At 30.9% G+C, this 23,013-nt stretch overlaps 2 protein-coding genes across 3 annotated transcripts in view; one reads left to right on the plus strand and one right to left on the minus strand.

The window, feature by feature from the left end:
• The window catches only part of Sk2 (Sphingosine kinase 2), an 18,969-nt gene extending 8,733 nt beyond the window's left edge, over positions 1-10,236 (plus strand). The window contains exons 2-10 of one of the 2 annotated variants that reach the window (XM_014423846.2): positions 2,386-2,546; positions 3,504-3,682; positions 4,739-4,838; positions 5,129-5,249; positions 6,445-6,524; positions 6,883-7,072; positions 7,453-7,592; positions 8,297-8,536; positions 9,843-10,236. In XM_014423846.2, the coding sequence (XP_014279332.1) occupies positions 2,386-2,546; positions 3,504-3,682; positions 4,739-4,838; positions 5,129-5,249; positions 6,445-6,524; positions 6,883-7,072; positions 7,453-7,592; positions 8,297-8,479 (1,154 nt within the window). In that variant the 3' untranslated portion in view covers positions 8,480-8,536; positions 9,843-10,236. Of the gene's footprint in view, positions 1-2,385; positions 2,547-3,503; positions 3,683-4,738; positions 4,839-5,128; positions 5,250-6,444; positions 6,525-6,882; positions 7,073-7,452; positions 7,593-8,296; positions 8,537-8,686; positions 8,825-9,842 lie in introns of those variants that run through there. The other variant, XM_014423847.3, reaches the window with a different exon arrangement.
• Positions 10,237-14,713: 4,477 nt separating this feature from the next.
• Positions 14,714-23,013, minus strand: part of LOC106682770 (ecto-NOX disulfide-thiol exchanger 2) — a 28,218-nt gene continuing 19,918 nt past the window's right edge. The window contains exons 12-15 of the mRNA XM_014423811.3: positions 22,669-22,809; positions 20,401-20,566; positions 20,152-20,313; positions 14,714-15,129 (exon numbers count right to left, since the gene is read on the minus strand). Of these exons, the coding sequence (XP_014279297.1) occupies positions 15,056-15,129; positions 20,152-20,313; positions 20,401-20,566; positions 22,669-22,809 (543 nt within the window). The 3' untranslated portion in view covers positions 14,714-15,055. The remainder of the gene's footprint in view (positions 15,130-20,151; positions 20,314-20,400; positions 20,567-22,668; positions 22,810-23,013) is intronic.

Genomic DNA, 23,013 nt, shown 5'->3' on the forward strand with positions numbered 1-23,013 from the left:
CAGATATTAACTGAAAAAATATTTTAACTATTCTGTTGTTTAATTATGATTGCTACCTGATGATATTGAGAAAATAATGTGAAAGACAACACCTACAATTCGGGGAGGGGGGGTGGGCCTATCCACTACACCGTCCGTGGTCCCATTAGGATAAAGGCGGCCCTGGGTATTCTAAAAAACTTCTTGGATTTAAATTGTTTCATTTCATTTTTTTAATTTGTATTTATTTATTTTATAAAATAACGTTTCGTTTCATCCCGCGCCGCTCCTAAGTTATTTTTCTTCCTTTCCGGTTACCCTACCCTTGGTTTTTTGAAATAGGTATCGATTAGACTTCATTGCCGTCACGTCTATAAACTTTTCTTATAAGTGTATAACCTTGACGAATACAGTCTTCAATGCATAATGACTGCGCTATCTTTACATCAGTGGCTGAGGTAAATGTAAATCCGGAAAGTCTTCAGTTAATATATTTAGTTATTTTACAAATTTTACTGAACGCTTATAAAATGAATTTTAGAAATAATAAAAAGATAATTAATCAGAACAAAAGTAGATAGTAACATATAAACTACTTACAAATGAAAGTTTCCTAATGTAATAAATAGAAAAGAGAAAAGAAAAAATCAAAATGTTCGGTCCAACCTCCCTAATTTTAAAGTATTTTGAAGGTCATCCTCAAGGATGAATTTCTACAATTCCTTGCCATATTTTCTGAAAGCTTTCTTTCTTTCTTCACAAGTTGTTAATCATCAAAACTCCCTCCTACCTCTCAAACGCATCGCGGCTTTGCTTGAGTCGTGGCAAATCTGGCAAAAATTTTTGATTTTATTTAGAATTGGACGTATAACGAAGATAGTACCCTAGACTGGGGTTACTTTCTTTACCGAAGTAGTCCTACAAACTTTCCATTTGAACTTGAGAAAGCTATTCAAATCAAACTTGATAGAACAATACTCCACCCAGGCCAAGGCTGTCTTTTATAATATTTTTTTTACGTTTTGAGCAATATGCCCCTAACTGACGTTCTCTAACTTCTTTCTGTAAATATTGATTTTTTTTCTTTAATATACTTTTTTTTTTTATTATTTTATTTTTATACCAGATCGGCCTGGTGGGCCTTACATGGTTGATATAACTTATATTATATATATTTTTTAACAGTTGATTATGAGGGGGTATAGTCATACAAATGACACCCCTAACTATGTACAATGTTCTTATTAAAATAAAATAAAAAAATAAAATAAATAGATAAGAACTATGCTTTTCAATAAAAGAGGAAAGTAAAATTAATAACAAAAATAATTATATTGGTACACTTAAATAAAACAAACAATTGCCTTCTAATAGTAAAAAGAAACAAGTTAATTTGAAAAAGGGAAGGGAGAAGAAAAGAGAAAAAAAATAATAATAATAATAATGAATAAGTAAAATGAATAAGTAAACAGAGGTAGTGTGACTATGAATTAATTTTATATTTATTAAAAATTTATAAAAGAATGTCCTGCAGCAGTCTGCACTTCAGTCTTCAGGTTCAGGTTGGGTTTCCCAGGTTGTAGGTCACTGCTTCTTTAACTGTTGGCAACTGGGAGTGGTACTTCATAAACCGTTTTTTGATATAATCCTCTATTGACTCCTTATGTAATTCGCGATTTTCTTTAATAGAAAATGCCATTATAAGTACAATCTACCATACTTGTGTTACTTTACTCTATCATTTGTACTTTCCTATTTAGGTGAAATGTTTTAGTATCATATAGTGCTAATAAAATTAAGTTCCTGGTATTCCTGGTATTCAGTAATCACAGAAGATTCCAAAATTCTATGTTTTTTAATTTAGGCTTGTTTAATATTTTTCCTTTTTTCTTAGGATAGGATACTTTACCCTAAAGTCAGAAATGTAAGGGTAAAGAAAAGCATTTAGTTCTAAATCAGCAGTATTAAAAAATGATTGTTAAATTTTCTCTGAATTAAAAAAAAAAAAGAAGGGTTCAGGTGTCCTTTTATCACAATCACACAAGCAGCTATGGCCTCTATCCAAACAGAATTAGAAAAAAAAAGTTAAACAGTTGGATATCAGAGTTGCCAACTTTCACATAGAAAATTTATTTACGTTCTCTGAATGTCCCACTTTTTTTTCAAATGTGTGACTTTTTTCATAACTGGAGTAAAGTAGCCCCTGTTGAAGGCATTTAACGATAACATTAGAGATCAATTGGTAACTGAAAAATTGATTGAGGTACAATTTTACTTAAGATGATGTATATGTACTTTGAGATATTATTCAAGTTATAACAGAAATGCAAAACTTTTCCTTTAAAATATTTATATAAATATAACATTTTTCTCAAAAAATTTCTATTTTGTACATTTTTTCTACAGATAATAAATTATTAGTGATACTAAATCCTAAAAGTGGAATTGGAAAAGCGAGAGAAGTATTCCAAAGTAAAGTAGTTCCTATTCTGGATGAAGCAGAAATCAGCTACTACCTCCATTGTACAACCCATGCTCATGATGCTCAAAGTCTTGTTCGGAAGGAGGTATTCCATTTAGATGATAATAATCATTAAGTACGATAAATATACAATTCATTAAATGTGGCAGTGATATTTGATTGAGCTATAAATAGTTTGAAGATTTTTTTATTATTTTGAAAGAAACTCATCTACCAATGAACCAGTAGTACAATATAATGTTTTTAACATATCTCAGGAGATAGTCAATTGCTGGTATTTATTTATTATTATTTATTTTATTTTTTTGTAAAATTCTAAGCAGTAGAATTTATGAGCCCATTTCTATAATAAGATTTTGTGTTTTCTACTGTATTCTGTTGAATTTAGAACTATCTTCGCTTATCAATAAGATGATATTGTATCATAAAGATGTCAATTTAATAATTAAGATTAAAGATCTTGAAATTAGAAAATTGATTTTTTTTTATCTGAGTGATAAAAATTTAACTTATAAAAAAATGTAAGTGCTGTACAAATTCTTGATTATGTTAAAATGTTAAATCTTAGTAAACTTACAAAAATTTATTTATTCTAATTACATTGCTTACTTAATATGGTTTACTAACCTTATCTTGTTCTGTATAGTGGCTTTTCCTTTCAAATGTTGTTTATTTTAATTAATAAATTAAATGTTAATCTGAGAAACTTGTAATTATTGTTTCACTGAAAATTCATAAACATTTGAATACATATCCTTCATTTTTCTAATTGTTACTAATATTTAGAAAAGAGACTATTTATTTGTGCTTGGAATTGACTAAATTTACAAGTTTTATTGAAAATCAAGCTACTGCATTTTGCATGCAACACTTTATTTTTATTATGTCTGTATTGGATTTAGTACCGCTCACTGGGTCAATGGTCAATATAGTGTTGGATTTACTCACTTAGGGTTCTAACTATTTACTCACATAGGGTTGTAACTATTTCAAACTTAAAAAGTGAGGAGGTTCTGCATTAATCATTTTATTTTTATTCTAGAATTTATGGCAATATATGGGAGGAATCGTTGTTGCTGGTGGAGATGGTATATTATTTGAAGTCATCAATGGTCTCATGGAGAGACCCGACTGGTCAACAATATGCTCCCAAATCAAACTTGGCATAATACCTTGCGGTTCTGGAAATGGTCTGGCTAAATCAATTGCTCATGCTAATAAGTGCGTTTGTTATTATATTGTTGTTGAAGTTTTATTTTTTCAAAAATATATTATGGACATTACAGAATAAGATACAATTTGTTCTCTCAAACTTGTAAGTATTAACAGATGAAGTGTCTTTGTGATTTTTTTTTTTTTATATAAGAGATGTTTACATTTTTTCCTAACATTGTTTCAGGAGTTGATTCTAATTCTGATTTAATTTTCCACTAAATAAATCATTCTAACATAAACATAAAAATTCTATATATACAATTACTATTTCTTTCTGATAAAATACAGAATAAAATTATGTTAAAATCTTTTAATTCAACTGTTGTATGAATATACAGTGTTCTTTCACTTGCATAAAATACATACATCAGATTTGTGTTACGGATTTAACTAAAAAAAAAAAGGCAATTATTGCAACAATACCTCTCTTATCAAAAGCTACTGTATGAATGTAGATATTTTTGATTGGTTTGATCATTGATATATTTTCTTAAGTTTAAAGATCAGTTTTAAGATGTACTTGACCTTGTTGTGAGGTTGAGAGTATTGTACTGTTTGGAAGTGATTGATTGAGCATATTTTGCTATCTCATGTTCTCGACGTTGTTCTATCTCAATAGCACTCTCCGATCTAACAGTCAAAAGCTCATACTGCCATTGTTCCCAATTTTGTCATAAAATAAGGAAATAATTGTTTATTAGCTATGAACCTTTGAAATAAAATTTAAAACCTAATTGTAATAAAATACCTTGACACTTTGACCGAGGCTGTGGAATCATAATTTAATAAAAGCACACGGCAACTACCAGAGCTTGTAACTATTTCATATTCAGTTTGAAAATATATCATAAGTAACTTCAGTATGTACTGGATGAAGATCACACTCTCACAAAAAATTATTGTAATGGACAGTGGCTTAGTAGTGGATGATTGAATTGATGCAAAATGGCAAGAAAAAAACTGATATTGATCACTATTTATTCTATTTGTGCACCTTTTCCTTGTAATTGTTATATACAAAATTTTTCTCTTTAATATTATAGCTTTTTACTTTGTTTAAAGTGAGCCTTATGATCAAAACCCGGTCCTTGTATCAGCCTTGAACATTGTCCATGGAAACTGCACCCAACTCGATTTGGTTCGTGTTGAAACAAAAAATCAGGTAATAATTAATGAAATATAATTAAACTTTTATTAATTTCATTTGAGCTAGCTCTTCCCTGCATACATATTTTTTTGTTTTAAACATTTCATCATTGCAAGAGTCTTCTAAAAACAAGTTTTTCTAAAATTTCCCAAGATGGCAAAAATCTTTCCTCCTCTGACATTACTTACTAATTTTCTCCCAAGATCAAATTCATTTGTCAAGTTCTAGCTAGGATATGAAACGAGATCATAGTAATATATTAAAAGGTTTTTAATAAGTTGACTAATTATTTTGTTATATTTCAGGTATTATTCTCATTCCTATCTATAGGATGGGGTCTTATATCTGATGTGGATATTGAAAGTGAGAGGTTGAGGGGAATCGGGAGCCAGCGGTTCACCATTTGGAGCGTTGCAAAGCTAATTGGTAATTCATTCTTATAAATTTTCAAATATTTTTTATTAATGCCATTTACTAAGAACTGGCTGAGGAGTTTTCTATCAAAATTTAGTATATTCGCTTCTCAAAAGAAAACGTTTCTATGACAAATAAAAGTTCTACAGCTAAAACTTAATCAGTTCATTTCAAAATTTAATTTTTCCTGTATCAAATAGTACTCAATGTATCAAATGTTAAAAATCAACATTTTCAACAAAAATTTAACATAACAACATAAGATGCTTCCGAATTATTATTGTATTAATAATTATTTTCCAGAAGTAGATTTTTTTTCTTTTTTACCTTCTACCTGCTCATTTCTGACATATGGGGGTCGATGGAGAGTTGGAGGATAATCCTACTGGTAACCAACCTATTTTAACGAGAGTGAGAGGGTCAAGTTGTCATTCTATGGGCTGTCAAAATAAAAATCAACCCTTCCCAACAATATTTGAACCAATATCGCCTGGAGCCTTGAGGGTGCTTGACACCTCAATGCCAAGGGGCTACAGCTTCAACTACCAAAAATGAATATTTAGATTTTTGATTGACTACTTCTAAAACTTTTTTTTACATATAACTTAAAAATTTAGTACAACCTCAATATGATGAACCTTCCTATAACAATTTTTTTGGAAAACATACTTCCATAAAACAAATATAAAAACCCCTCTGGTAAAAATAATTTAACTTTGTGCAATTAATTTTTGTCCCAATAACTCCTTGGTAGCAGAAAATCAACTTACAGCAACAGGTTATTATATCTCCATATAGCAAAATACAAATTTTTTCTGGATTCTAGTTGTCAAATGCCTTTCATGTAACTAATAAAAGGAGAAATGGTTTTACCAGATAAGGTTTACTTTTATAGAATCTAGAATGATATTTCAGATTTTAAACAATATCAGCTTATAAAACATTGATAATTTTTACCAAAAATGGTCATAACTCTCTTTTATTTTGTGAAGTGCTATCAAAAATAATATTTCTATGAGAACAACATACATAATGAATTTGAAGTAGATTTAATTAACTTTTTTCAACCTATTTTAGGCTCTTAAAAGTGGCAGATATCTAAAAATAGTATCATTTTAATATTTAATATATATTTTTAATATTATATTAATATCTAATATTTGATATTTTTAATAATAATGTTTTGTAATTATTGATTACTTTGAAGGTCTTAGAAGTTACAGGGGAAGAGTATCCTACCTTCCAATAGCTATGGATCAATTGATAATACACGAAGACTTGGATGCTGTAAGTAAATTTCTTAAAAGATATGTTTGCATTTTTCTTAATTATATTTGTATCTCTATTATAGATAGTATAACATTTTTTCTTTGTTTCAATTGTGTAGTTAAGCATTGACTATCTGAAAAATCTAGAAAATTATTAAAAAAAAAGTCCACATATTGTCACTAGACATGTCCACATATATCAACTGGAAAGAATCAAATGTGAAAAATATACTTTTCTGAGAAAATCATATTTTTGATGTTTAGCCATTGTGCTTATCACTCATCTAATTATTTTAGTAACAAACGTATTTTTTTCCTCATTTGATACTTCAATGTTGTCACAACACTATTACTATCCTGAAAAATATATATTTCAGAGAAGCATTGCTTCAGAAGATGAAAGGAGAGATAGCTTTTACTCTGTGGTTTCTAGAAAGAGCACCTATCTCTCTGTCACTAGTTCAAGCTATGAAAGCCTCTCAGAGGAAGCGGCCAAAACTTTCGGCCCCACTTCAGGGCTTCCTCCCCTGAATCAAAGTTTACCTCCATCGTGGACTTCTATTGAAGGTTTATGAGCTAATGATTATTTCATATGTATTAAGTATATTTTTTTTTTTTAGGCTTTACAATTTTTTTTTCATTGTGATTAAAAGTATTTAATTTACTGCACCTATATATTTTTAGAGCTGTTTGGATATTGAATTAATACTCTTGTTTATTCAATAAAAAATTATACAAATAAATTATAAAAAAATAGTCGACTTGAGAAATTAAATATTCCTAAGAGAAGTTTTTTTTAATCAACACTTCAAAATCGTCATTAATCAATGGAATTTGAAAATTGTCACTATCTTATCAGTACTCATTTTATTTACTGTTACAAAAGAAGCAAGATTACTGCATAAATTATTTAATAGTTTTAAAGATAAAAATATATGCATTTGCAGGTCATTTTGTTCTCGTCCATGCTTCTTACCCAACACACTTGATGACTGATTGTTATTTTGCTCCGTCGGCAAAGTTGGATGATGGTTGCATTTGGCTATGCATCATCAGGGCAGGGATCTCTAGACCACATCTAATGCAGGTACACTTTATTTAGTATTTTGCCAACCAATATTTATATTTTGAATTCTGAATTCAATTGAATTGAAGGAAGTAGCTCTGTTAAGTCTAAATTCCCATTAAAAAAAAACTTGTTTCTATTTTGATGTATTAAGTGATTAGTTTAGGCCTTTCAATCAAACTTTTTCTTTTAAATAGCAGCAGCTGCACTTGTGTTAGTTTAAACTCAAGTATTTCGATTGACACTTTCAGGAAGAATGGTCCTTATGGGGTAAAAGTTAATGATTTTGATTTTGATCATGCCAGTTAATTTCTTCACATATTATTATTTACATATTCCATATTATATATTCCATTTTTTTGTTCACCTTTTTGGATCTTGCAAAAAGATCATTGTGCATTTCGTTCATTGCCGCACTTGGCTTCAGGTGGTTTCCTTGTACCTCTTGATCATATTACTTTCTTGACTTCTTACAATTTCAATTCAAATTTATTACCTTATCGATTCTATTATTTCATCCGCTATTTTATTTACTTTGATTATTCTTTCACAAAGACTTAAAATTGTCAACCTAGTAATTCTAACAATTATAATAAAATAAAACAATATTTATTATTTCCTTATTATCTAGAGTAGGTATAATTTATTTTAATCTGAAATACCATTCAGGTATTATATATTATCAATTTTTTCCTAACTTATCAATTATATTCTAAATTTTACAGTTCCTGGTAGGCCTTTCCAATGGCTCTCATGTGAAGGTGCCAGAGGCAGAGATGATACCAGTCTCTGCTCTCAGAATTGAGCCAGAAGCTGGACAGTTGACAGTAGATGGCGAGGCTGTCGACCTTGGACCCTTGCAAGCTGAGATATTGCCATCAGCGGTTAAAGTTTTTGCTAGAGGTTGATAGATAAATCCAAAAAAGTTGTGTTGATACAAGTTACTAACTTGCTTATTAGTGAAGGTAATTTAAATTTATATTTTATTTACTCAAAGTAAATATAATATGATTGTAAGTCTTTAATAGATTCTGTTCAAGATGTGGTTTATTGATAATCTATCATTATATCTGAGTGCATTAAGTTTTTACTTGAAAGTATATGATTAATTTTAGTTATGAAGAGAAAACATCAGCAGCTTCTTTCCTTACTGAAAGCTGCAGTAAATCAACTGAATGGGTCTTAGATTCAGGTTCCACAAGACATATGACCAACAATATAAGTGTATTGTCGCAGGCACAACCTATTGATGCTGAGGTAGGTATTGCTAAAAATTTTGCATCCATGACAGCCAAAATGGTAGGTTGTGTAAAAGGTGACAAGTGTCAACTGAAAGATGTGATGTACATCCCAGATCTCAGTAGAAATTTGTTGTCTGTGGATAAAGTAACACAGAACGGTGGATACCTAACTTTCTCTAAAAATAAAGTGAAAATTGAAAAAAAATGAATATTTAAGAAGGTGTATTGAAGTAAGATGTAAAAATTAATTTTTTGTTGTAAACATGTTGCTCTGTGACAAATTGTGAATATATCAAACCGTTTGTAACAGTAAGTGAAAGGTTGCTAAGCGTGGTGTGTGTATTTGTGTTGTTAGTTCTCACTACAGTAAGAACGTTTTATGTTATCTAACCGTAAGTAATAAAACAGTAAGAATAGTAAAAACATTTTATTTGTGTCCACCGCCCTCGCATTCAACAGAAACTAAGATTAAATGAAAGACTGGTAACAAACTCAAAATACTACCGATATGTTAAAAATAAAAATACCAATCTTCAAGTAGAATTAAAATAAAAAATAATAATCATCAGGATATCCTTATGATCTAAATGTGCTAGTGGAGTCTTTTGAAGAGTGTCATATTTTTTTTTAAAAAAAAGAACAGTATAAAGTTCTGTTTTATTTTTAATGAAGCTGGCATTATGAGAGTCATTAAACATAGGAAAGGAATACTGAGATGAGGAGGTCAGTTAGTTTGAATGGATCAACTAGGAACAATGCAAAACATAGAGGGAAGACCTACTCTGCATTACAAATTCTGTTGGGTGGATGGGTATGCTGCTAATGAAAAAAAAAGCATTTTCTGTGTTAACAATTGGAAAGTGGCTGCCTAAATCTGAGATGAATTGTGGAAGCTATTAATACCAAGAGTTTTTTTATTATAATAAATAGCTTATTTTCATCCATAAGGCATGATATAAAATTTCTTTATTTCTCAATTTTGTTTTTTTCTGATTTCAATAACATATCAACACTACTTATTGTTTTATAGAAATGAGCAGTGGATTTAGCTGAAAGGAGTGAAATCAGCCACTGATGTCATCGCATTCCCTTCAATATGTATTTATCTAATTGGCTGTAAGAGTAAATTATATTTTAACTTGTTATAAACAATTTACTGGTTATCCATTTACAAATGAATAATCAATAATTACAAGTCTGATCATTCAATATGTTTAAATGTTGCTATTTATTCCATGTGGTTATATAAAGAAGATATTTATTAGTACCTTTCTGATATAACTTCATTCCTGCACTTCTTAAAAACTATTATTTTAATTTTTATAATATGTGTAGTTGATAAAAAAAAAAAAAAATGAGTAATGAATCACTCATTAACTTTAACTAGTTCCTAAATGTTCTTTGTTGTGCTGTGACTGTTAGTTTAGGGTGACCAGCAAACCAGATATATGTGAATTTAAGTTAAATGAAAAAGTATGAATTTTGCTTGATTTTTTTTATAAAACTTTCTAGTTTATATAATGCAAAACTAGGCAATAATGCTTCTGAATTTAACTTTTAAAATCTTCATGCCTAGGGATCGTGATCCAATTTTACTGAGAGGGTTATTGAGCTCAACACATCTCAAAATTTAAATACATCAATTACAGGATAAAGTGTTGTTGGGTGTCATGACTTTGCTATTCAATGGTATCAGTTTATTGTAGAGCAAGAAATTCAACCTGCAAATTGCCTTTTTCTTTTTTTAAATGTTACCAGGCACAGGAGGGTCTATTCAAGCCTTATTGCTTTGTAGTGATATTTCATTTAATATAAAGTAATATTACATTTCTTTATCTTTCATGCATGAAAACTACAAGAATTAGCAAAGCATACTCATTTCTTTATGATAAAGTCAATTAATGTAAGTTTATAATTTTGAGATTGAAAATGTGATTTTGATCAAACTACTTTATATAAAATGTAATTTTCCTGTTTGATAGCCTATTTACTATGACCAACCCTACAAATCTGGAATGTAGTCTACATTTTTTAGTTTAAGCTTGCTGGTCATCCTATACTATAGCTCTGTAATATCAGTTTTTAGCTTGAAATTGTATTTATAATTTCAATTTTAACTGATATTTTATATATTATAATATAATCTGTAAAACACTGTTGTGATTTGTTAGCGCACTTTTTGTTGGTGAAGGCATCAAGTTATTTTTTTTATAATTTAGCGAATTTAATTTACCTTATACTAGTCACACAGGGTTTTGTTACCATTTTACACCTGTGTCCTATTTAATGATATATATATTTTATATGAAAAGCCTGCAAATATTGCAAATTACCTTTCTTCAAATGTGTTTTGCTCAATTAGTCAGATTATATAGGATGAATATTTTTTCTTAGGTGCTGCCATTGGTCTATTCCTAAGTGTTAGTCACTTTGTGAAAGATATCACCCTATAATGCTTTACAATATTAGAATTGTTTCTTAATGACTCTAAATCATTTCCATTCTTTTTAAAAACCTTTTGATAATATATACAATAAATAATAAATTTATCAATAATTTAATCTAATATGTAATTAAGAAATGTTGTTAAAGATGCTTCACGTTTCTTTTTACATTACATCAAAATTGATTACTTATTGCCACTTCTTCAACTTTTTATCTTCTATTAATGATTCATGTTGTACATTACAGAGTGCTACATTATTTAAAATAATTGCTCACTTTATTTTTCTGTACTTGTTATTGACATAAAAAAAAAAAAATTAAAAATTGATCGATGCTGTGTAAAATATTAGCCAAGTGCTAAAATTGAGTTTGTGTATGTCTAGCATACAACTTTTTACCCTTAATAAAAAATGTTCCCTTTTTAACTGTGATCCATCATTTTATGAAGTATTATTGAATTTATCTTTTAAGATCGCATTTGTTGAAATCTAAAAAAGTATTAATATAGTCCATAAGAATATAAATATTTATGTAAAAACAGATGTTAAATAGAATAGTATCTTTTTATACTAAACGTTTAGAGGATATACCCGATTTAAGTACAACAATTCTATTAGTGTTAGTATTATGGAAAACAAGTGCCAATATCATTTGAGCTAATTGAAAGTACTACAAGTAAGCAGTTACATAACTGATTTACCTGTTTGGCATTTTTACAAATCAACAACACATCCAGTTAATTTGAATCAATCAATACTATAAAAGTTGCTTTGAGAAATAATGATGTATTGATCCCTATATTTTAAATAATTACAATCAAATACATGGCAGCTATTAAAATATTTTCGTTTGACACACAAATTCATTAAAAAAGTTTTTTTCTTCTTTTTATTATTTGTGTGTTTTAATTTTATCTCAGATAGCCAAATCTTTAGATAATACTGTAAAAAGAAAAAACATGGAGCTAATATTCTACTTAACATCTGAAATGTTAAATGTATGTTACATAATATAATATGCTTATTGTTGCTGTGATTTTTATTCAAGTTAACAGAAAGGGAGAGGGATGGAAACTGACCATTACCATTGTAAGCAGTTTCTGAATTTGTCAAAAAAGACATTATTTATTAAGTGAGATCATAAATTTTATTTAGTTATATACATAATAATAATTAGTTTTTATGATGTTTTATAGGGTTTTGTTGTTAGTTTTATAAACAAATATATTTTATTCCTTATAGATCAAAAATATTTATTTTTATAAAATAAAAAGAAGTGAGCTATTTGGTTACTTAACTGAAGTTATGTAAACAAAATCTTGCCTTTTAAAGTCTTGCCTAAATATGCTGTTAATTAGGCATATCTCACTGTTCATAGAATATTATAAAATATAAGTTATTTTTAAATTGTTATTGCACAAATATTTATTAAGAACTTTTCATTTTTTCGAATCATATAATGACTAAGTGTATATTGGTCGTGGGGGTATTATATCGTAAAATTTAAATGAAGAATGAAAAGTATTTATTGTTGAATGTTATAGATCTTGAGTATTTTTTGCATTGTATAAAATAAATAAGTTATTTGAAAAAAAAAGTCTATTTATTGTAGCAGAAATACTTCACCGGCAACCTGAGAATGTTTTTTTTTTTTTAAATTAATCTAATCAATTTGTTTACCATTTAGGTTTACCTAGTAGATCTATCGACGTTTGTGTAAATAATAAGATTTATTTTTCTGCATTAGCTCAACATAAATTTGCTAAATGCATTATTACCAGCTCAGTTCCTATCAATGACTTCCCTGCTGTTCCCATCTGCCCAGCCCAATGCTATCCTTATTTGGTATAGATTTAAATGGCATTGGCTGCTAAGAACAAGCTGAAATTGAATGGAGAAAACCAAAGAGCTAGTGTTTCTAGCTTACCATTATTTATTTTTAAAAGGCTACCTAGTGAAACTCCACTTTAAAGTTCTAAATCTGGAAGTCAGTTTCAAACAATCCTTTTTGCTCAAGGTTATTGTTCTTTATTAGAAACTAATACCTATTTAGAAATCAAAGTCACATTGGGTAAAAATTACCTACCATTGATTCCATTAGATTGAACTATCAAATGTATCTATCTACCTCTATGGCCCTACAGTGCAAGGTTAGTCCTACCTCTTAGGGAGCTGCTGCCATTTGGCTTTGTTTTGTGAAACTGCTTTCCATTTCCTGATGGCTTCAAGTTTAAGTTACCACACCTCGCCCAGCTCAGCCTGGGTCATCAGGACCTTTCCAGGGGTCTCCTTCATTCTTAACATATAACCTTTCAAATCTCAAAAACCTCACAATCTCTACTGGAGTTCACTTAAAACACAGTCCCTAAATTAGTAGGGGTGCCACAAAGTATTTCCAGTCTACAGTAAAATCTACAGAATAAGTCAAATATAAAATAAAATTAATATGTATCAATCAAATTGATTGAGGAAAATTATACAGACCACTTTACACTCAAAATATTTTATTATAAAACTATAATAATAAATATTTTTAAAAAAGGTTTACATTTTTGTAATGTTTCGGTCCTAATTCATGGTCATTCTCAAACTACAATCCTCACTCGCCCCAGTCACACTACCCAAATATTGTTTAATTCATACAACACAAGAACGTATTTGCAACTTATATAAAAATTTTGTTGTTTTCTTGTTCTATTTTCATTTTTTTAAAGCTTTTAAGTCTAAAACAAATAAATTTATATTAAATACAAGTTCCTTATTTTAAAATATACAAATGGATCACTGTTAACTATTTGTAAACTAAAATATTTTTTTTATAAAATTGGGCAAAATTAATTATTTTTTTGTAAGTAAATTGGAAAAAAAAATTCTTAAATTACCTTGCGTTTTGATGTGCAGCAAAATGTTAGCCATACTTTTCTATTCATTTACTAGTTCAAACTGTGCCTTTATTTGGTTTAAAGTACACTCTGTAGGATTTATTGTTCAACTATTCCTGTTTTTGAAATGAAGGTGTAGTTCCTTACTTGTTTAATCTACTTAGGAGTTCAGCATATTTTATATAGCATAGGATATTTTTATAGTTTTTTGTATCTGTTTTATAATTTATAGCATAATTTTGAATTAATGCTATCGTAATGACTTCCAAAAGTTTTCTTCTGAAAATAAGTAGGTTATGATTTTTATAAGAAAATTTCTGGAAGTCATTACAATTTAATAAATATTTAAAGATGAATTCCAATAAAAAAAATAACAATGAAAAATATTTGAAAAAAATAACATTGAAATATTTCTACTTTTTATGATCAACTATTACTTTTTCTGTAAAATGAGAAAAGTAGTAGTACAGTAATATTATTATTTGAGATGAATAAGCACAAAAAACACTTTATATTTTCCATCAGAGGATGCTTTCGTTAAGCTCAATAAGGGTAAGTGTGCAATAAACAGGCAATTAAAATAATAATACAATTTATTTAACAAAATTAACAGAACAAAACAACTTCCCAAATAAACTGGGATAGGTAAACATTGTATATAATCATATACAAATTTATATATACTTTAAAAAATCCAAAACACTCACAAACAAAATACAATCATCAATAAATATTATTTTGTTAAATCAGTTTTTTATGATTTTTCTAATTAAAAGTCTTTTCACAGTCAGATAGGGCAACAGCTATGGTTAGCATCTAATTACAAACTTGTATAAAAATGGCCCAGTTACATTTCAGATAAATCCGAAAGTCACAATCCAGATCATCATATTATCATTGTATAACAATACATATTCCTAATTTGCCGCAGGCTGGGTTTGGTCTTTATTCTTGAATGCTGTTATTACCCATCTTCTCTCCATATTAGCACCTGTAAATGCATTTTAGATACATATAAGATAATATGGTTATGTGTATATACATTTTAAAGGTAAAATTTAATTAGTACTAGCATCCCCTGTCACGGCTAAATATCTCTGGTAAGAGGAAAAATAAATTGATGGTACTTCCGAAGAGATTATATTTTGAGTTTATTTCCCGTTAGTATTGAAATGATTGGATTGTTAGGGATTACAGTTTTTTTACTCTATGCTGTATTCCTCAGGTACACTACATTCACCCTAACATTACAGACCAAGGTCATCTCTCCTAAGTGGTTGCCTTAGATGGGGGAGAGTGCCAGGATGCTCCGAGGAGGAAGTTCCACCTGACTCGGAGGCAGCTGGCTGGTAACCAGCTCCTCTTAAATCATCTTATCAGGAAACCTCAACATATAGAAGCCGAACTGTCAACAAGGAAACAACATAGCACCCATCTTTTGGACTTCACTTTTGAATCGTAGGATATCTTAACATTATATAGACCCGGAGCAACTAAACTGCTCTTAGATGAAATAAAATAATTATAATAGACCGATACGGAATTGACATTGCAGCACTTCAGAAAATCCGATGGACTGGACAGGGATCTATCAAAAAAAAGAAAAATCACACTATATATTACAGTTGTGATAACAGATCACATTACTTTGGAACTGGGTTTGATGTAGGAGAGAAACTCAGGCAACTTTTGATTTTAAGCCGGTAAGTCCCAGAATAAGCTCAAACAGGATAAAAGGGAAATTCTCTAACTACACATTATTCAGCTGCCGTGCTCTGACTGAAAAGATGAGCAAACCAAGGAAGAGTATTATGACTTGCTAGAGAGAACTATTAAGGCGTGTCCTCACTCAGACGTAATAATAATCGCAGGTGACTTCAGTGAGAAGATTGGTAAGGAAGCAATCTACTTCCCGACTAGTGGTAAACAATAATGGACATGGACTGATTAAATTTGTGCATCACATAATCTCGTAGTTGGCAGCAGTCCAATTTCCCACAAAAGAATCCATCTTGGTACCTGGACTTCTCCCGATGGAAATACAGTTAACCAGATCGACTACTTTCTAATAAGTGCTAGACATAGATCGAACCTTCTTGATGTCAGAACTTTTCGTGGAGCTAACGTGGACTCAGACCATCTTCCAACTCTGGCTTAAGTTAGAGCCAGGATCTCAAGTGTGAAAACAAGGCGAGGGGAAAGATGTAAGAAGTTCAAAACCTGAAGTCTCCCAAGTATATATAAATAAATAATATTAATGAAAAGTTCTCTAACGTGCTATCTATAGAAGATGAGGGTGTTGACAAAATATGGTCAAACATTAAAAAAAGTATCTGTGATGCAGCAGAAGAATTGAGGAGTGTATCCAGGTCACTACACACAAGAAAGAAGCCTGCACACTCATGCTTCAGAAAAAACGTACCCAAACATCGGCTGATATTTATCGCCAGCGCTGAAGAGAAGAAAAGCGTATCCATTGACGCAAAAAAAAGAGAGATTGTAATGAATGCCGAAAGTTCTATGAAAAAGTGAACAGTGGTTGAAAGCAGTTCAAACCTCGAATCTCAGCCTGTAAGGACTCAGATGGATCTCTATTAAATGATAAAACTCAAGTGCTACAATGATGGAACAAGTACTTTAATCACTTGCTCAATGGAAATTGGGTACTAGAAGTTCAATGGGAGTAGTGAACCTCAGTTGAATCCCTGAAGATGACCTTGAGCCCCCAGATGAAGAGGAACTGTTGGAGGCCATTGATAGGCTCAAAAATAACAAAGCACCAGGCTTTGACAAACTTTCTGCTGAGCTATTTAAGAAAGGGGGAGATCAGCTTTTCAAGCATTACAAAATCTTTTTGTTGCGATTTGGACGGAAGAAATCATTCCGAAACCATTCTTATGTCCTATTCATAAGAAGGGAGATCTTCTTTGATGTAATAATTATCGAGGCATATTTCTATTGCCATGTGCCTACAAGATATTATCAAATATACTGAACCAACGATTATTACCGGATGCAGAGAGGGTCCTGGGGAAATATCAGTGTGGCTTTCTTAAATGTAAGTCTACAACAGACCAAATGTTTGCCCTATGAACCATCCTTGAGCATGGAAGAGAATACCAAATACAAATGTATCATATATTCCTTGATTTTAGATCTGCTTATGCCAGCATTCAACATGAGGCCTTGTATCAGGCAATGAAAGACCTCAATGTACCTGTAAAGCTTATCTGTCTTGTAAAACTTACAAAGAACAATACTGAATGTATGGTACAGATTCAGGAAGATCTGTCTGAGGGATTCACCTCTCAAAATGGCGTTCGAGAGGGATATTCCCTAGCCTGTCTGCTCTTCAATCTTGGTCTGGAAAAAGTTATCAGAGAATCAAAGGTTCAGATCAGTTGAACCATCTTTAATCATATGGTACAAATCCTGGGATATGCAGGTGATATCAACATTATTGGGAGATCAAAAGCTGTTGTGGAAAAGGCCTTTCTTGCCCTTGATGATGCTACTAGGAAGCTGAGACTTGTTATTAATACCAATAAAACCAAATATATGATTGCTGGTCAACAAAGGGGTTTTAATGAAGATTTTGTCCAAATTGGTCATTACTCTTTCGAACGAACAAGTTGAGAAGTTTGTGTACCTCGGATCACAAGTTAATATCACCAATGACGCTTCAGCAGAGATAAGGAGACTAATAGCATCAGCCAATAGGTGTTATTTTCGACTGTGTCAGCACTTAGTAGTGGATTACTAGGTAGTAGCTCACTATCAAGATCTATGAAAATTAGATTGTATAAAACATAAATTTGACCAGTGCTGATCTATGCCTCGGAAACTTGGGCACTTTCGAATTCCGATGATAGGGATCTCCAAACATTTGAGAGAAAGATACTCAAACGCATCTATGGCCCAGTAAACGATGGTTCAACTTGAAGTAGATGCATGAACAGGGAAGTCTACATATTACATACATACATAGCCTGATGTTGGAAACATTGTGAGAATTGGCCAAGTCCCCATCCGTTTCCCAGGCTGCACTGGGCAGGCCATGAGGCAAGGATAGGGACTGATGATATCCCAAATAAACTATTTAATGAGCACCTACATCAAACATGTCTGAGAAGCCGCCCAAAGCTTCGATGGTTGAACGGTGTTGAAAAGGATTCAAGAACCCTGCTCGGAGTGAGGAATTGGAGAGCAGCTGCACTTAACAGATTAAACTGGTAGAAGCTGCTTGAGAAGGCCAGGACCCAGTAATGGGTTGTCACGCTGATTGAAGAAGAGAAAGTATTCCTCAGTTAATACTTCTGGCAGCCAATGAAGTTATGTGAATTTCAACCTATTAACTTTATAAAGTTATTATAATGAACCTGCTTTCAAGCGTATGAAGCTGTACTGATAGATGCTAATGGTTACTTAGATAAACATATCAGTAGATTTTATTATTGCTAAAACTCCCAGGGACCAAAAAGATGATATAGATAAAATGTAGTAAATATTAGCTCAGTAGTTTTTGTGGTTACAGTAGGTTCGTGGTTACAACCGAAAAACGGGATTTCCTTTAGTATCATTAAATTTAATAATATTGATTAACTGTGCATCAAGGTTTCATCTACATTTAATATGAAATATAAGTGTCTATTTCATATAGATGAGTACATCACCAACAAAATTTATGTAGAACAACAAAGAAACCAATCACTACAAGAAGAAATACAAAATATAAATATTGTAGCTAGCAATAGATGCACAAATGTAATTAAATATGACAATACAGATAGATACAGGACTTGATATTAACTCCCTAAAATATAAAATAACCTTAGAAATAATAAACTATATAATGTAATTCAATGTCATTACTTGTAGAAATTTTCAAGTAACAGAATCAAAATGACAATAAATCAAGTTTCACTTCTTTTTTTTTTTTCATCTTCCCTCAGACTTTATTTGCCAAAATAGCACGTTTTCACTTATCCTTTTCTTTCCTAAGACTCATGGATATGTGGGGTTTACATAAGGGGATAATAGAAATGGGTTAAATGAACCCCTTTTACTGAACTGGAAAATGCATTTAAAGAGGGGACTGAGGAAAGGGGTTTATATTGTATGTAAGAAAATAGGACCATGTCTTCTGTCCAGTGGCGAGGCTCACCAGTTTTCTTGGTGTCAATAGTAAGTTATCCCCAGTCAGGTCTTATACTGTTTCATGTGTCCTTGCCACCTTGGTGGGTATCTTGTTGGTGCTAATGTCTGGAATGGTAAGTTAGTGCAGTGTTGAAGTCTATCAAAGAATTTGATATGCCCCCATGAGAAAAATTTCGTCACTGTTGGAAGTTCAAGTGTTGTATGGATGAAGTCAGTTTTTCTCTGTATGTAATGAAGTATACTTCAGAATAGGATATTGGGATACGAGGATATTGGTCTGAAACTGCTGGAGTTTCTTCACTGTTGTGGGGTTTGTTAGCCATCATTGGTGTATATTTTTTTTTCATAGTAATGATTTCAAACTTATTAATAAGTTTTAAGTGAAGCGGATTGCCTTCCAAGGGTATGAAGTTGACATGAAAATTATTATAAACAAGTACTAATGCCAGTTTTTTATTACATAGCTCTGATCATATGGGCTCTAGTGTCATGATATATAGCCCAAAGAGTTCCTCAATAAGGGGTCTAATACAAAATTACTTTTTCAAATCAGACAGGTAGTTTCTGAAATTAGCGTGTTTAAACACACTCTTCAGCATTATATATTAGTATAAATAACTTATGAGATTTAAAAAAAAAAGAATATTTCTCCATTGTATTAACCAGAATATAGGTTTTATTCTTAAGAAAATCACATCAACATCATATTTCCTGGTCTGAATTCTGAGTGTATTATATCGTACATCGTAAAATCATATTTTACTATTAAAAAATAGTAAATAATTGAAAGCAATTTTTCAAGTATCTTCACAAATATATCAAAAGGCAATAAAAAATTTAATGGTTAAATAGTTACCTATTCCACAAAGCTCTTGTTGGAAGAGAGCCGGGAACCTTTGAAGGAGAGATTCTACTTCAGCTGGTTTTATTGTAGGGCCTGTTATCTTTTGAAGATAGGACCAAACATAGTCTAAACCAGCTCCAAAAGGATGAACATGAAGGAACATAGAAATAAGGCCTATCCAAAAATAAAAAAACATCGGTAAAGCTAAAAGAATATTTTAAAGCATTATGATTTTAATGCGAGAAAATTATTGCAAGTTACCTATTAGCCTAGCCTCTTCCTCAACTACAGAAGAGGATACAACAGACTGTAGGTTGGTGGAATTGTCGTTGGAGTCACTGCTGCCTGCCACCTGTGCTAGTTTAGACTCCAGCTGGGCCACCTTCGTCTCCTCGATGCTTTGTTTTGTTTTAGCATCCACCAGTTGCTTGAAATGATAATACAAAAAGAACCATAAGTTAATTATGGTTATATAAACCATATTATGAGGGTAAGTTTCTAATTTAAGCTCTAAACTCATTGATGAAAATTCTGTTTATTGAACGCTTGTATGTGTATACATAATAAATGACTGAATGAGTTTCCATTGACTGGATTAGTTGAGTAACCTCATTATAACTTCATGTTGTTCTTTCTGTCTTTAAAATCAATAATAACAACCGATTTCATACAGTATTTGATCTTTAAATACAATATTTCATATAACAGAAGAAGCATTAACATGTTGAAAATGAGATTGATGTTTTAAATAGATAAACCAAACTTCAATTAATCTGGCTATATAGTTTTGACCAAAGATGTACATAAGTAAAAATAAACATTCTGGAAATTGAAGCTGCATAGCTAAAAAGTTGGAGAATCAATACGGAAATGAGAAGAATTCGGATTAACCTTCTTATGATGTAAGAGGGTATTAAAATAAACATATTTTAATTAAATCTAAACATAATAATAAAATTAATAAGAGGTGAATATGGGGTTATTTATTTCTATCTTAAAATAAATTTTCTTGCATAATGATTTCACAAATCTGATTTTAGTTAAATTTAAATATTGTTTTGGACCCTTTCCATTTCTGTTCGACTCCCATAAGATTGATATATTAATCTTTAAAAAAAAAAAAAAAAATTAGGAATTTTTCAAGATAAGAAAACTAAGAAGTATTGGTATTGGTATTAGTAACTAGTGGGAAAGTGAGCCTAGTGGTCCTTTTTTCTAGCCCCTGGCAGCTACTTGTTGGTGATTCCAATTGATGTAAGATGCTTATTCATCCTGCAGCGACAAATATTTGACTGTCAAAGTAAGGTAACTTCTCCTAAATAAACAGAGAAGTCATCTTGTTCTCTCATGCCTGCTTATAAGCCTAATTATTTTGTGTCTAAGGTACTTGGTTCTGTCTATATTACTATAATATCCGTTTTTAAATGATCAACAGTACTTCACCTTTTTCATTCTTTTCATGCAGTTTTCAATACCCATTTATTGGATAAAGCATTAGATTTCATACTTATTTACATAAGCCTCTAGATAGTGATCATGGCTTGTCTTGTGCTTCAAGAGCAAAGGTAAAACCTCCATTGTTGTGTTCATAACTCCAGTGAGCATTAGGCAGGCGAGCATTAGCTGCTTCTTATATTTTGGATCAGGTTCACACGATTTGCCTACCAGGCTCTACCATGATCCTAAAGAAGACTGTGCGCAAAAATGAAAATTTATATTGGGAAAAAATTGATGAGATTTATTTGGTTAACTTTCAGCCAGATATTAGAATATATTATTACGTTCATTGTTTTGTATTGAAATTATGCAATCATTGTTACTGTAGTAAATCATTTGAGAATAGCTTTGAAAATACTTCGTGCAATTTGATCTCGCAGTCCTTTCAACAAGTTGCTGCATCCGCTGCTACTCTACCAAATCATCAGACCCGAGGTCTTCCCACTCTTCAGCTGCCGTAAACCCTTCCATCAAGGTTTCTGTAAGGAATCTGGTCTGGGGTCATTTTAACTATATATCTCGCCTGTCAAAGACATTCAAATTTCATCACTCCTTTAAAAAATCCTGATAACCCAGCTTTCATGCACATCCTCCATGTTCCATTGACATAAACTGGCCTGTACATTCCCAACAGTATCTTAGAAGAGCCTCACGTGTACCACATAATATCCAATATTCAAAGACATAACTAAGCACGGTATTATCAGGGTCTATTTATCTGGAGTTCAGTAGTCCGAGAGATCATCCTGCTCCTTAAATACTTTTGTAGCTCAAAATAAAATTTATTTTCACACTTGCTCCTCCATTATTAATGGATCTTAGAATGTTGAAAAAGATTTTTCAACATTTTCATTCTGAAAGAACGTTTTGCTTCCTGCCAACGAGCTGATTAAAATTATACCAGATAAACTAAAAATGATAACTAAGGCTGTATACCCACCCATAATACAATTTAATAAGGAAAAACTTATAACAGACAGATGTAAAATTTAAGATAAGCCATTGACAAAGAAAATAGATGATAAACAATACCTGTTGCATTCCATGCAGTGTCTGCTGCGCCAGTTTCAGCTGAGATTCTGTCTGCTCTAGTTCAGCTTTCAGCTCTGTCCTCACGAGGTCTACTTCATTTTTATAAGCTTCTAACTGGCACCTCAGGCTATCATTTTCTTCCTTTAGGTCAAATGTCAAAAGTTGAAAATTCAACAGTAAGTACTAAGAAAAAAATTAACTGAATACACTGAAATTTTTTAATATATTTAAAAATGGTTATATAACAACTGGTGGTAAGAGAAATAATGCAAAGATTATAAGAAATACTAGATAAAACAGCAATAGATCATACTTTCAACAATTTCAATTAGTAGGAAATGTAAT

This window comes from Halyomorpha halys, unplaced genomic scaffold, assembly GCF_000696795.3.
Source record: "Halyomorpha halys isolate HHAL.00 unplaced genomic scaffold, Hhal_1.1 Scaffold441.1, whole genome shotgun sequence".
NCBI classification, from domain to species: Eukaryota; Metazoa; Arthropoda; class Insecta; order Hemiptera; family Pentatomidae; genus Halyomorpha; species Halyomorpha halys.